Source organism: Mustela erminea, chromosome 2, assembly GCF_009829155.1.
Source record: "Mustela erminea isolate mMusErm1 chromosome 2, mMusErm1.Pri, whole genome shotgun sequence".
Lineage (NCBI taxonomy): Eukaryota > Metazoa > Chordata > Mammalia > Carnivora > Mustelidae > Mustela > Mustela erminea.
The window spans coordinates 100541250-100554393 of NC_045615.1; the positions used below are offsets into that span (position 1 = coordinate 100541250).

The 13144-nt window shown below is 54.8% G+C and overlaps 1 protein-coding gene across 8 annotated transcripts in view; it reads left to right on the forward strand.

Annotated features, from left to right (window-relative positions):
- Nucleotides 1-13144, forward strand: part of AFAP1 (actin filament associated protein 1) — a 130354-nt gene that overhangs the window by 91685 nt on the left and 25525 nt on the right. For all 8 annotated transcript variants that reach the window (XM_032333733.1, XM_032333734.1, XM_032333736.1 and 5 more), the window contains 3 exons: nt 1534-1615; nt 4088-4237; nt 10813-11024. In XM_032333733.1, the coding sequence (XP_032189624.1) occupies nt 1534-1615; nt 4088-4237; nt 10813-11024 (444 nt within the window). The remainder of the gene's footprint in view (nt 1-1533; nt 1616-4087; nt 4238-10812; nt 11025-13144) is intronic.

The following is a 13144-nucleotide window of genomic DNA, read 5'->3' on the forward strand; positions in this document are numbered from 1 at the left end:
TTGTTTTTCTCCTAATGACAAAACCCATGCCTGCTCACTGTAGAAATTGGGAAAGTGCAGAGAAACGGAAAGAGGAGGAAAGAAGTCCCCAGTGAGTCTGCCGCCCAGAGGAGGCAGCCTCCCACAGCACTCTGTGTAGGTTTAACCAGCAGGGTGCTCTGGTGCATAAAATTTCTTAGGCTGCCTCTCCCTCCCTTCCCTGTATCCTGTTAGCAGTGTTCCAGCTTTTTGAAAACTTGTAATAAGCAGCAAGCGCTTCTGCATTTTCACCAGGCACATTACCCTGGATCTATGCATCTCTGCTATTTGTATCAGAACCCCCCGCCCCAGGCCTGTCTTCCTTCTTCAGACGGTTTAACATAGCGTGGTACTTGGCATCTCGCTCATGAGTCTTTGCTGTGTCTCTGTGACCCAAGAAGAGACTCCCAGAAGCTGGCTTACTAGACCAAATGGTAGAGATATTTCTTACGATTTTGGCTCACGCTGCTAAGCACTCCTCTTTCCAGACAGGCTGCCCCATGCCTCTTTGCGGAGCACATCAGGGCTCCCATTTCCCATGGGCACTGGCCATCCTGATCTCTGACATCTAAGACCATCCTCTGAGGGCCTGGTCAGACCCACCAACCTGGGCCCCAGGGCTGCTTCCTGGCCTGAGAGCTGGGGCAGTGCTGGCTTTCGTGATGCTGTCCCTGGGGGACTTGGCCCATGACAGGCACCCTCTAAAAGCCCCAATTTCCTCCCTGTGACTCCTCCTGGCATTGCAATAGGATCGCAGACACCCACCTGCTATCTTTGGCACCACCGCCCGGACCCCTTGATAGCAGCTGGTCGTCATGTTCCCTGCTACCCTCGTGTCGTCCAGACATTCGGCCAGGCTCTGTGGCACTGGGCTATCATGCACAGAACGGGGTGGCGGGAGGGGTGTCCAGCCTACTTCCTCTTCCTCCCAAACCCCCTGATGCCACAGTCTCCCACCAGAATGGATGATCCCAGCTCCAAGCAACATCTCTTTAGGTGCCAGCTTGGGGTCCTAATCATGCTCTTTACATCCAGATCTCAGATCTCTTGGGCGGGTTCAATGGTAGCTCGTCTCAGTGAGTATATTCGGAGGGTTTGTGTTATGGGCGATGTCTGACCTCACCCAGTTATTGGTTGGCGACAGAACGAAATTGAGTGCATGGTGAGCTGTTTCTGGAAGGATAACACAGTTTGCTGAGAGAACTATCTTTTGTAATCTTAATATTTTTTCAAAATTACTTGCAAGCAAACAGGATTTGGATGCAATAGGGGTGGTACTAGAGAGCGTGTTTGTTATACTTTGGTGAGTTTGTTCTTCGTTCCTCTGCTGTTTCTGAGGCTTCAGCAGTGAGCCACCTAGCAGCCTATCTGTCCCCAAGCGCCAGCCTCTCTGTGTGGCTGTGGACTTGGCCACACTTCCTTCCACTGTGGGGATCACTGTGGATGCATCCACGAGACATCACGTGGCCAGTGGGAGCCACGGTGAGAGTAATTTCATCCTTTTTACCCTCACAGAAGCTGTCTTCTGAGAGACCCAGCTCGGACGGGGAGGGCGTCATGGAGAACGGAGTCACCGTGTGTGAGGGAAAAGAACAAGGTGAGTTCTACTCGCACCCAGACCTCAAACGCTGAAACATGAAAACGAGAGTAATCAACAAAGGCGGGCGCCAGCTCCACAGGCCCTGATTGTGGGACAGGTCTCCTTGGAAGTTTGGCGACAGACACGGCATGGTCCGGGTCACACGTGGGAAGTGCAGAGAAACCCCCGTGTTTGATGGGAGCCCCACGTGTCTTCACCTGCCGTCCTACCGATCCCTGGCCCGGGTGTATTCCGACTCCCAGGCTCCCCGCAGCTCATTTCCTCACCTGACTTGTCACTGAAAGGACTTTGCAGCCAGGACAGCTGGCTGTCCCATGGTATCAGGTGTCAGAATGTCCTTCCTTTTAAGGCTGGATGACATTCTAGCCTCCGGAGGGACCACACTATGTTTCTCTGTCCATCTATCAGTGGACCCTTGGGTTCTCCCACGTTCTGGCCATTGTGAATGATGCTACTGTGAGTGATGCATTGGGGTTTTGAATTATATTTTTTCTAAGTCAACTTTTCAAGCAAAAATTAGTACTCTGTAATTGTGGCTTTAATTTGCATTTCCGTAATGACGAATGATGTTGAAGCTTTTTTAATGTGTTGTTGTTTTTTTTTTGCCAACCATGTATCTGATGAAATGTCTATCCAAATCTTTGTCCGTATTTGTATTCGATTTTGTTCATCTTTACTGACCGCTGAGAGCTCTTTATGTATTTTGAATACAAGTCCTTTATTGGTGTGTCTTACATGTAACTTTTCCTGGTCCGTGGCTTGACTTTCACTTTCCTTCCTGGGGTGTGGACCAAGAGGAGGGTAGGATTTGCAGGTTGTGGGGGAGTTCTCCTCGTGCAAAGCCAACAGCCTGTGTGCTCTTGGTCCTGGGACCTCTCCTTCCCAGAGGAGAAGCCCTCCAACCCCGCTCATCTGTGCTCTTGCACTAGAAGGGAACAGACACCCCCCCTCCCCCAGGTCTGAAATGACATCCCCTTCAACCACACAGCAAGCCAGGACACGGAGAACCTTGAAATCCAAGTAACTCGGACTCTTGGGCTACAACCAGGTTCACGCCGAAAGGTCACGGTCTCTGCCTCTGCCCACGTGATTCCCTGACGCGGTCACGTCAGAGTGCAATTTCAGTTCTCACCATCGGAAGTTACTCAGGGGAAGGCATTGTCTGTGTCCTCCCACGGCACATAACATATAATCAAAGCCAGGAAAGCTATCTTTAAATTTTGCCCTGAAACAGAAAAACCTACAATCTCAGGTTCCCATGCAGGCGTGGGGCGCGGCAGACATGGGCTTTGTTGGTCCCTGTCCTCGTTTGCCGTTTCTTTCCTGGCTCCCTGCTGGAAATCAGGTTCACAGAAAGATACAGAAGTCTGGGTGTCTGTGTCCGAGAATGCATCGGTATCTAGAACTCCCCTGCTTTGTTTCCACGAGGACGGTGACCCCGGGTTCGCAACTGCTCTGTTCTGTGTCCTGCAGACGCTAAGTCGTTTCTGAAGGAAGCCGGTAGTTTAAATACACTGTGGCTTCGACCTCAGCTTCTCCCCTTGCTCACTCTCAAGCTGTTTGCAGGTGACAGATCTCAGCAGGGCTCCCCCTATCCCAGCTGGGTTGTCGCTCAGATTCTCCACAAGCTGCATGACAGTGTCCGCCCTGATGACAGTTACGACTTTGCCAATGCTGGGAGTTAGCTTTGCCTCTGTAGCCTGTCCCTCCCTGCACGCCGTGCGCTCACGGCATGTGCCGCTCGGACCCCTGTGGCTTTCCTGCTCTGACTTGGGCTGAACATCCTAAGTTTTGAGGGTTTCTTCATAATTTTATTACACGTGCCACATGCTGCCTTCATGTAGTAAATAGTGGCGCATATTCTCACATTCTTCTGTACTTTCGCTTTTTCCTCCAAGGAGTCCCTTTCTACTGCTTTTGCAAGAAATTAATCAGGGGTCTTCGGGGAGTTCAAAGTATGATCTCTTTTCTTTGTAGATCTCTTTCCAGCAGGTACTTTCCCAATAGGAGCAAACGCTAGCAGAATTGAAAGTAAATGTAACCTCTTTGCTTTGAGCCATGAGATGGAACCCTACGCTCCCCTCCCCTCCCTGAGCTGGCCAAGGTATGGCCGCACTGCCTCCTTCTGTTCCTCCAGCTTCCCCAACTTCCTTTGTGTTGGCCTTCCCAGAAGGCTTCCCCGGCTGCCCCGTGTCTCTGCCGCGTCACCCCACTGTAGATCTCTGCACGGGCCTGGTGCCATCGGGCCGGCCACCTCTGTGTATGCACACATGCGTGCATGTCCTCCTGCAGAACACCTGTCTTCTTCTCTCTTCTGGGCCCACACCGATCGCTGGCACACAGCAGGTACTCAGTGAGTGAAAAACAAGGAAGATAAGATTGACCATGATTTAGGCTTTTTTAAAAATGTTCTCAGTTGAAGTCTGTAATCGAAACACACTTTCTTGTTTTCATCGTTGTTCTTGACAGTCAAGAGGAAAAAAAGTTCCAAATCAGAGGCCAAGGGCACTGTGTCCAAAGTCACTGGGAAGAAGATCACCAAGATCATCGGCCTGGGGAAGAAAAAGCCCTCGACGGATGAGCAGACCTCGTCTGCGGAGGAGGATGTCCCCACCTGCGGTAAGACGGAGGGGGCCTGGCCGTGAGTGTGGCCTCTTCTGCAGTGGCCTCTGCTTCCCGTGGGCTTGCTCGAGTCAGGCTGGTGATCCTCAGCATGGCGGGAGAGCGGGAGACGTGCGGTGTCTTTACTGCTTCGTAATAAAAGATCTCGCAAGGGTTCGGCCTGATCTCAGGTTCTTTCAAGACGAAAAACAAATTCTTTCTTTGAACCCGTGAAGTTTTCCCAAATTCCTTTGAAGCGTTTCTCAGCTGGGGCACACGCACGTGCCTTGGCGAGCGATGGGAAGAGCACGGAGCGCAGCACAAGAGCAGGGTCACAGTTGGCACTCTTCCCCAGGCTGACAGGGGAAAGCGAGCATCCTGACAGCACTGCCTGTCTCAGACCTCGGGTTCAAGTGCAGCCTGCTGGACCACCCCGTCCTCAGCCAGTCAACGGGAGTCCTCTCCGAGCAGCTGCCCCCTGCATCCCCAGGATAGGGTGGGCACTGGCAACACAACCCCAGCCCTCCCAGGGTTTCCGTTTACGTGGCAGAGACGGTTCTGAATGAGGGGCCATGGGCAGAGACGTGCAGTGTGACCCAGTGACTAAGAGGAGGGAAACCAGGGCAGTGGGAACGTCTCCCCGGGACCCTGGGGTGGAGGCAGACAGGGTGGCCGCTGGGGAGGGACGGAGGCTGGGGTTGTACAGGGGTCCTGTTTTCTTGGCCACCACACAGCCCTTCACTGGAGAACAGCCCTAGAAGCCAGGTGATGAGGCTTTGGCCTCTATTAGGAACTGAGGCTGGGCTGTGGTGCCCGGACACCCCAGTGGCCCAACCCATGTCCTGTCACCAGGTCCCTGGTCGCGTCCCTCTGCAAACCCATTCTGCTCTCCCTGGTGTTAAAGTGAGCATCCATCTGCCCACGGATGGGGCCTAGCTGGGGGATACACTGCCCCAAGCGTCCAACATTGGCCATACAGACAGATATGAACCCGTTCGACAGCCATCACATCCCAGGGCGTGAACTGTGTCAGGGCAATAGGAGGAGTTGGCACTGCGGGGAGGGTGCAGGGGGTGTCACTGTGGGTGGGGGCCAGAGCGTACAGGAGCCAGGTGTGAGCTGAGCCCCGAGAGCAGGTCCGGGGTTAGGTCCCCGCTCCCTCTGGCCTTGACGGTTGGGGATCTAGGCAGCCCCACGTGTGAGACTTCAGTGGGCCCCATACGGTCACGTCCTTTGTCAAGCCTTGGCCGCCCTGGGTGGTGGTACACCGAGGGGGCAGAACGACACCGGACCACACAGAGTTCTGGCACCGAGGGGCAGAAGGAAAAACGCGAATCTGTTGGAGCCGAAGTGCTCTTTCCTGTCTACTCTGCCTCCCCCGGTGCTGCGAGAAGCACTTGGTGTGAGATGGTTTGTCCTCGCGGGTTGGCCCCGCAGGGGAGTCAGAGATGAAAAATGGAAGGAAGGAAGTAGCCAACAAAGGGAACTGCTTTTTCATCTTCATTTTTGACTTTTTTTTTAAGGTTTATTTGAGAGAGAGTGTGTGTGCAGGAGTGGGAGAGGGCCAGAGGGAGAGGGAGAGAGAATCTGTGGCAGACTGCATACTGAGTGTGGAGCCCGATGTGGGGCTCGGTTCTAGGACCCTGAGATCACAACCTGAGCCAAAACACCAAGAATCAGACACTTAACTGCCTGAGCCACCCAGGAGGCTCTTGTTTTTGTGTTTTAAACTGCTCTAGGTCAGCGGAAGAAGTAGGAATTCTCTCATGAAAAGCCACATTCATGTGGCAGGCAAGGCAGACAGTGGGGTCCAGACCCTCATTACAAACCAGAACACAGAGCCCCACAAAGCCATGGCACAGCCAGTGGCGGCGGGGGGGATGTGTGTGGGGGTAAGCTGGCCCGCTGACCCAGCTCTGCCCCTGCCTTCGGCAACTGCCTACTCAAACCCCTCATAACCAGCCTCCCTGCATTGGTGAGCAGGCCTTGCAGGAAATCCTGCTGCTGGCACTTTCTTGGAAACATAGTCGGTCGCGCTGAGGGCAGGAAGGGAGGAATCTGGAGCCTGTAATTACCCATGGATGGATTTCTACCAAACAGCTCAGGGGACATCTTTAGCCTCTATTAAGAGAACGTCCTCTGTCTACAAGATTTTAAGACTGTCCTGTGGCTCTTCCCTTTGTCTAGTGGCCAGAGAAGGGGCCTGTAGAGAAAGGAAGGGGGAAATGACTGTTCCCAGTGGTTTGGGTATAGCTGCAAAGTCGTAGGCAGAAAATGTCAGCTGGATGAAGGCCCGAGACCCCTGTCGTGCCAAGCTGGGGCCGTGCAGCCGTGGTCCCTGCACGGTGAGCAGGGCCGGAAGGGCCAGGCCAGAGGGACCGTGCTGCTAGGCAGGCAGAGGAGAGCTCCCAAGAGCAACCAAGACCTGGGTTCGAATCCAGCTCTTCTATGAAATGTAGCTGGGCAGGTGGGTCTCTAGACGCGTAATAACGATCCTGTTGGGGGATGGGAGATCGTTCCCCCGGGGAGCGAAGAGGGGCAGTGAGTCCCCCCGGGCAGCCTGGCAGCGCTGTTCCTTCCTGCCCTGAGGCTGGGCAGTGCTGGGGGTGTCAGTTGGGGGAGCGCTGTGCACAGCCACTGCACACCATGATCGGAGGTGGGTGCCAGTCCCCTGAGCAAAGAAGGACCTTCTCTTTGCCCTTCGCTGGTGCTCACGAGCCTGTGTAGGAACTCAGCAGTTGTCTGGAGATGCGTGTCCTCTCCCTCTCTGCCCCATCTGTCCCCCGCTGGACCCGCACTCCGGCCTCCTGATTGGCCACCTTCTCTGCACCGTCCCGGCTACCAGCTGGGAGCTGCGCAAACAGGGTCCTGCACTGAAACCCAAGTCTCTGTGTGGCCCGGGTCAGAGCCTCTGATGGTCCTGTCTCAGGGCAATGCTGCAGCGGTCTCTCCTGCCTTCCGCGGTGAGACCAAGAACTACCGTGCACCCCAGCCGTGCCCCGGTGCCCAGCACAGAGCCTGGCAGACAAAGGCAGCTCAGCCAGCTCGCAGAGGGAATAAATTAGCTTAAGCCAATTGTATTGCCTCCCTGAGCCTCTGGTTCTTCCCTCTGTGAGACAGGCTCCTCCTGACCTTGTTCTCCTAAGGAAATTAAAGATGAAATCATGAGCGCTAAGCTCGGTGCTTCATAACGAGGTCATAATTTACACTCAGTAAACGCTTGCTGTGATCGCTCATTGGTTCACCTGACATGCTTATTTTTTAAAAGACCTGAGCACGCAGACGGATTCAAGGCAGCGTCATGGCAGTGCCGGTGTGCGGCCTGGGTCATCAGAAACATGGAAGGCGCAGTCCCAGGTCCCAGGTGGAGGGTCCCAGGGGTCAGCAGAAGTTGATCTAGCCTGACAGCCTTGCTGGATGTTTCCAGGGCCCCTCCTAGCTCAGTTCTTCGGGGACTTTGTGTAGTTTCCAGCGGGAGGGGTTTTCTTACCTACTATTACAATCTACCCCACAAAAAATCAGGCGACCTTTCATCAAGAGGCGGAAGGAATTCTTGGTATAAGTCACTGAGCTGGGGCATCAGCATCCCCGTTCTGGGGCACGTGCGCCTATTGGAAGACAGGCCCCTAAGAAGGTTAGGTGGGGGCTTGGGCGCCGGGGGGACAGGGTCTGGCCGTTGGCAGCATCATGACCTTTGGTATCCCCGGCCCCCTTTCCCCCTGACGTCTCCTCCCAGCTGATTATAAACCGAGACAAGCCTGGCAGGGAGACGCCACATGTCCTGCCCCACGGAGGGGAACTCGGGGACACTTGGCCCCACTTTACCTGTCCTTCTGTAGCTGCCTGAACTCAAGAGTAGCTCACGTGGAGGCCAGGATGCCAGGGCTCAAAATGGTGGAATGCAAGAGCGTTTGTGTCTGTCCCCCCTCTGCTCAGGTGTTTGTTTAATCTCGGGCCCATAACGTTAATTTTATAGCTTTAATGAAACCTTGAGCCTCTTGCCATGGTTTTGCAAGCAATCTTCGAATTCAGAGCAAGAATAATCTCAAAACACCAGTGACATTCCCAACTGCAAAGATACTACCCATAACATCTCACCTAGTGCGATGGATGGGATCTAAAAAGAAATCAAATTGCGTTGAAATTGCCTCATGCAGTTCATGGAACTGCCCTGGGCTGGCGGGTGAGCCTGGGGTGGGGAGTGCGGTTCTCACTGGAGGACCTCTGGAGGACTCCTGGAGGACCCCGTGGTCCGCACATCCCCAGGCCTGGCTGCACTCTGGCGCCACCTGGTGGCCGGTTTGTGGTCCAGCTGAACTATGCTTGGGGCCCATTGGGACCCAGTGTCCCCACCCCATCAGCATGTCAGGGGGCATGGGAACCTACCCTGTGACCCCAGATGCCTCCGATGGACTGTCTTCATTTCCCTGGGCTCCCGCCCGCCGGAAGATGGGACTGTAGGGCTGCCCCTCTCAGAGAAGAGCAAAGGGCAGTGAGCCTGGTTACCACGGGCTTTCCTGTTTGTAGAAACAGGCCTCACCCGCTGTGATTTTCTTTTTGCTCTTCCCTTTTCGGAACTGAAAATAAATCTGAGAAAGGCATTAAGACGTGGTCATTTCCTGTGATGTCATGCTCTAAATAAAATGAGGGTTTGTCCAATATAATCATCTCTTTTATGACTCAAATGTCAAGAGATCCATAACTTTGGTGACTGGGCCGGTTCACTTAGGGAAGGAAATGTCCTGAGAGTGCCTTGACCTGTCCCAAGGATGACCACCCCCTGCTGAGTGGAATGTGCTCAGGAACTGCTCCCTCCACATGGCCACCGAGGCCCCGAGACAGTGTCCCCAAGTGCCGAGTTCTTCAGTAGACAGTCACGTACCAGCTTGAATGGAACGTGGTCACTGTCACCGAGAAGTCCACTGTGCTCTGAGGTCTTACAGCTTAGATTCCTCAAGAGACATCGTAACACCTCACTTCCTGTCCCCGTGTGCGTCAAGGCCAGGCTCCTACGGTCGTTTCCAAGGCTCCTATCACCCAGTCATTGGATGTTTCAAGCCTTTGTCTCCCGTGCTCACATGCTGCCAGGCCTGTAGACGTCCCTGCGCCTGCCCCTGAACCACTCGGGCACGGGGGGTGTCCCTCGCGCCCACCCCAGCCACAAGGTCTGTGAGTATCCTGGAGGGCAGGACTTCCCCGTGAAGCTCACTCCCCCGTGAGTTCCCTGAGTTCCTGGACATCTGCCGTGCGCCACCTGCTTCCTCTTAGATACACCGCCACGTCTGGCCTTGGCCCCGCATGGTGGCTCATGCTTGGCGCGGTCCTCTCTCTCCCCTCCTTGTGCACACGTGCTCTCTCTCGCTCTCTCTCGCTCGCTCTCTCTCTCTCTCTGACAAAGAAAAATCTTCTAAAAATCTTTTTAAAAAGCCTCAGGTCCGGTTTTCCGGGTGGCCTGCCCCAGTCCCACGTCAGGGGTAGCCCCACTCCTTTGCAGAGGAGCCCCTCAGACTCCAGTCAGACCCCAGCCTCTCTCCTCCTCCCTGCACTCCCTCCTAAATATGCAAAATGCAAGGAACTTGGGTCCCTTGCCCTTGAGCCATTGGGTTGGCTTGTCCCCCTTCTCTCTTATTTCATAAACACAGCCATGTGGGCCCCAAGTGTAAGCTTTGGTTGCGGGAGAAGCAGTGCTTCTGGCATTTAGGGGTTATCAGTAGAACGGATGTCACGCTGAGCCGAAGGCAAACTTCCACTCTGCATGTTCACTTCGGGAATTCATTGAGCGAGTGTTCATCTGTTGGGCAGAGAGTGGAGCCCTGTGACTTACCTGAGTGCTTGGGGTCCTGTTTTCTGGGATTGCCTAGCACTTATCCATGGCTAATGATGTGCAGATGCAGAAACAAAGTGTGGTAGAGACCCAGAGAGAAGCCAGGTGCATCCTCCCAAACCCTTTGGGAAGGCATCGTAAAAATCAGAACTGGAGAGGATTCGGGGTGTGTGGGCATGGGCACGTGTGCACACGTGCGTGAGCTGACAAGGTGGCTGGATGACTTCAAGCATCCTCGTTTTATTTCTTCCTCTTGGACCTGAGTTTTCTGTGCCATGTCGCTGCCTTCCTCCGTGTCAAAGGCAGGGGGCGATCTCCTCCTTGCATTGTGGAGCCGGTATGCAAGGCCTCCACCCCGTGAAACCTGGATCCCATGCCTCCTCAGCTCCCGTTGTGTGTGCTTGCCTGCTCATTTGTTTGTGACAAACGAGGGCGATCAGTTTCTCGTATTTGAGCCTTCCTCTTTTAGAAATGACGGTGGTGGTTCTCACAGTTCGATCCCGTGCGCAGGGGTACTCGGGTCTCCCCATAATGGTAACAGTGTCATGCAGGGTCAGAGACACGGGCTTTCAGACCGAAGCCTTTCAAGCCCGTCCGGGTGGGCTTCACCTGTCTGACAACATCCTCAAACTGCGGGAGCGCGGGGGCTTCTGGGGCGGGCTGTCTGCTTCACGAGGAGACCCAGAGCTGGCTGGAGGGAGTGGCCGGGCCGCGGAGGGTGCGGGTTTGGTTTCCGCGTTCTGACCGCCCGCCGTCGGTCCCCTCGCAGGCTATCTCAACGTGCTCTCCAACAGCCGCTGGCGGGAGCGCTGGTGCCGAGTCAAGGACAACAGACTCATCTTCCACAAGGACAGGACCGATCTCAAGACCCACATCGTGTCTGTTCCTCTCCGAGGCTGTGACGTGATCCCGGGCTTGGACTCCAAGCATCCCCTGACCTTCCGACTGCTTCGCAATGGGCAAGAGGTGGCCGTGCTGGAGGTAAGGTGCCATCCGCGGCCACGCTCCCGAGATCCTTCCCCGGGGCACCGCGGCTTCCAGCCGTGTCCTTCGTGCCTCCCCCACCGCCGTGGGGGTCTCTGCTGGCCTTTTCTGTTGCCTCCTCCCTGGGCTGGTGCCTGTTCTTACCGGCCGTCCTCCGCCAGGCTTCCTTTCCCCCGCGTGCCTTTGCAGGGAGATGAGATACGGGACTCCGTACAGTGTACTGGTTCCTGAAAGCAGCAGAAAAATAACTCGTTTTTCCCCTGACTGTGGTCCACCGTGAAACGACGTTATTTCTTTAACTTGCCCTTAGGAATATTCTTCTATACAGATGAAACACGGGTTTTTAGACAACCTTATAGACCGTGGCTCGCGTGCCAGTCCTACAGAAACAGAAAGAACGTCTTTAATTCTGAAGAGCCCTCGGCTTTGTGTGCGTTCGTTCCATGTCTGCCTGCTCTCCTGGAACGAATTCTTCTCCAGAGCAGAAGAGCAAATGGAGCTGGTTTCTTAGCTCCCTGCTGAAAACTGGCAGTTTTATTTCCCTCTGTTACACTATATATTTTCTGCCCACTGTGAATTCGGACCTCCTTTTCTCTTTTTGTGCGTTCACATTATCGTGACTAAGATGCAAAGACTCACACGCACACACACCTGTGCCCGCGTACCAGGGCTGGGAACCCTCTGAGTTGGCGGACAAGGGCCGTGTCAGTGGCGGGAACGAGGCTGCCTTAGGTTTGCTGGAACGGCTCGGGGGCAGTCCCTTACTCAGGCATAGAGCCAGATTCTGAACGACTGTAGTGATGGATGGGAGCGAGTCCAGGCCTTGGGGCCAAGATCACAGTGGCCCATGAGGCCATCTCAAAGGTCCTGATAGGAGATAGGAGATTGTTTCCGAGGCTCTTCACAGAAATGACTATTTTTGGCGGGGGGATGTGGGGGGATACTAACACTGGAGTTCTTTGTACCCCGGGTTGATAGCCCGTGAGGCTGGCCTGGATGGACTGCGGCTGACTGCGGCCAGCTGCAGACTCGTGGTCCTGGGACCTCCTGGAATCCTCAAGTCTGGGCCCCCGTCCTCGTTCTGCCCACACTGGGATCACACCGCATCTTTTTTTTCTCCCTCAACTTTTTGATTCACCTGTAAAATGTGAGCACTGAGTCAAAGTCTGTACTTAGTAAGATTTATGCAGGCTGAAAACTGTGGGGTGCATGCTGGGGAGAAAGTGGGAAACTGTGGCCTTGGTGTGAAATAAGGCAGGTCTCCCGTGTGAGCTTCGACAGCAGCCCAGGGACAGGGAGCAAGGGGACAGAGGTCTGAGCTGGCGCATGCCTGATCCCGGAAGGGGGAAGGGGCAGCCCCGGGGGTGGCCTGGGGAGGGAGGCCCTCTTGTGCCTTTTCCGAGTTGGACAGTGCCAGCTTTTCCGAGTTGGACAGTGTCCCTTGCATGCAGGAGAAGACCCCAGACTGTGTGTCGCCTCAGCCGCTGTCCCTTTCTCCAGCTGGCTGTTTTCATGGTGGCAAGACATGTGGAGGGTATGGACCAGTTCCTGTGTAGAGGCCCACTCGGTCTGGGTGCGCATGCCGTTTCCCTGCTGTTGGGCTCCAGGTGGGCTTCCCAGCCAGCGCCTGTGGAAGCGGTGGTGGGTGGCACAGCACCTCCCACCAGCAGACTCACCTGTCGCTCTGCCCCAGGGGTTTTGACTGCACCCCCTTGGGCTGGGTGTCTGTGTGCTTTCCACCGCACGCTCACCAGACCTCCCCTTCATCTCTAGAAGCCTCACGTGGAAAGATACTTCGAGGCCCTCTATGGGAACAGCCCATTAGCCTCCCAGCTGCACCTGCTAATGTCAGTTTCCAGGGATGAGGCTTGCCTGGGGCAGTCACCAGAATGACGGGCGCTCAGTGGGGACCTTGTAACTCCATTACGCCTCTATGCTCATCGTTCAGATCTGCTGTGAGAAAGGTTTCCCCTCCCTCCCATTTAATTATTAATCCCTTTCTGTATATTGGTGGGGATTCTGAGAGTATCGTTTTAATCAGTGACTGTAATGCTTTCTTGATGTGATTTACTTGGGTAGAATCATCCCAGACTGGGTCAGTGGAAGGCCTGAACTAG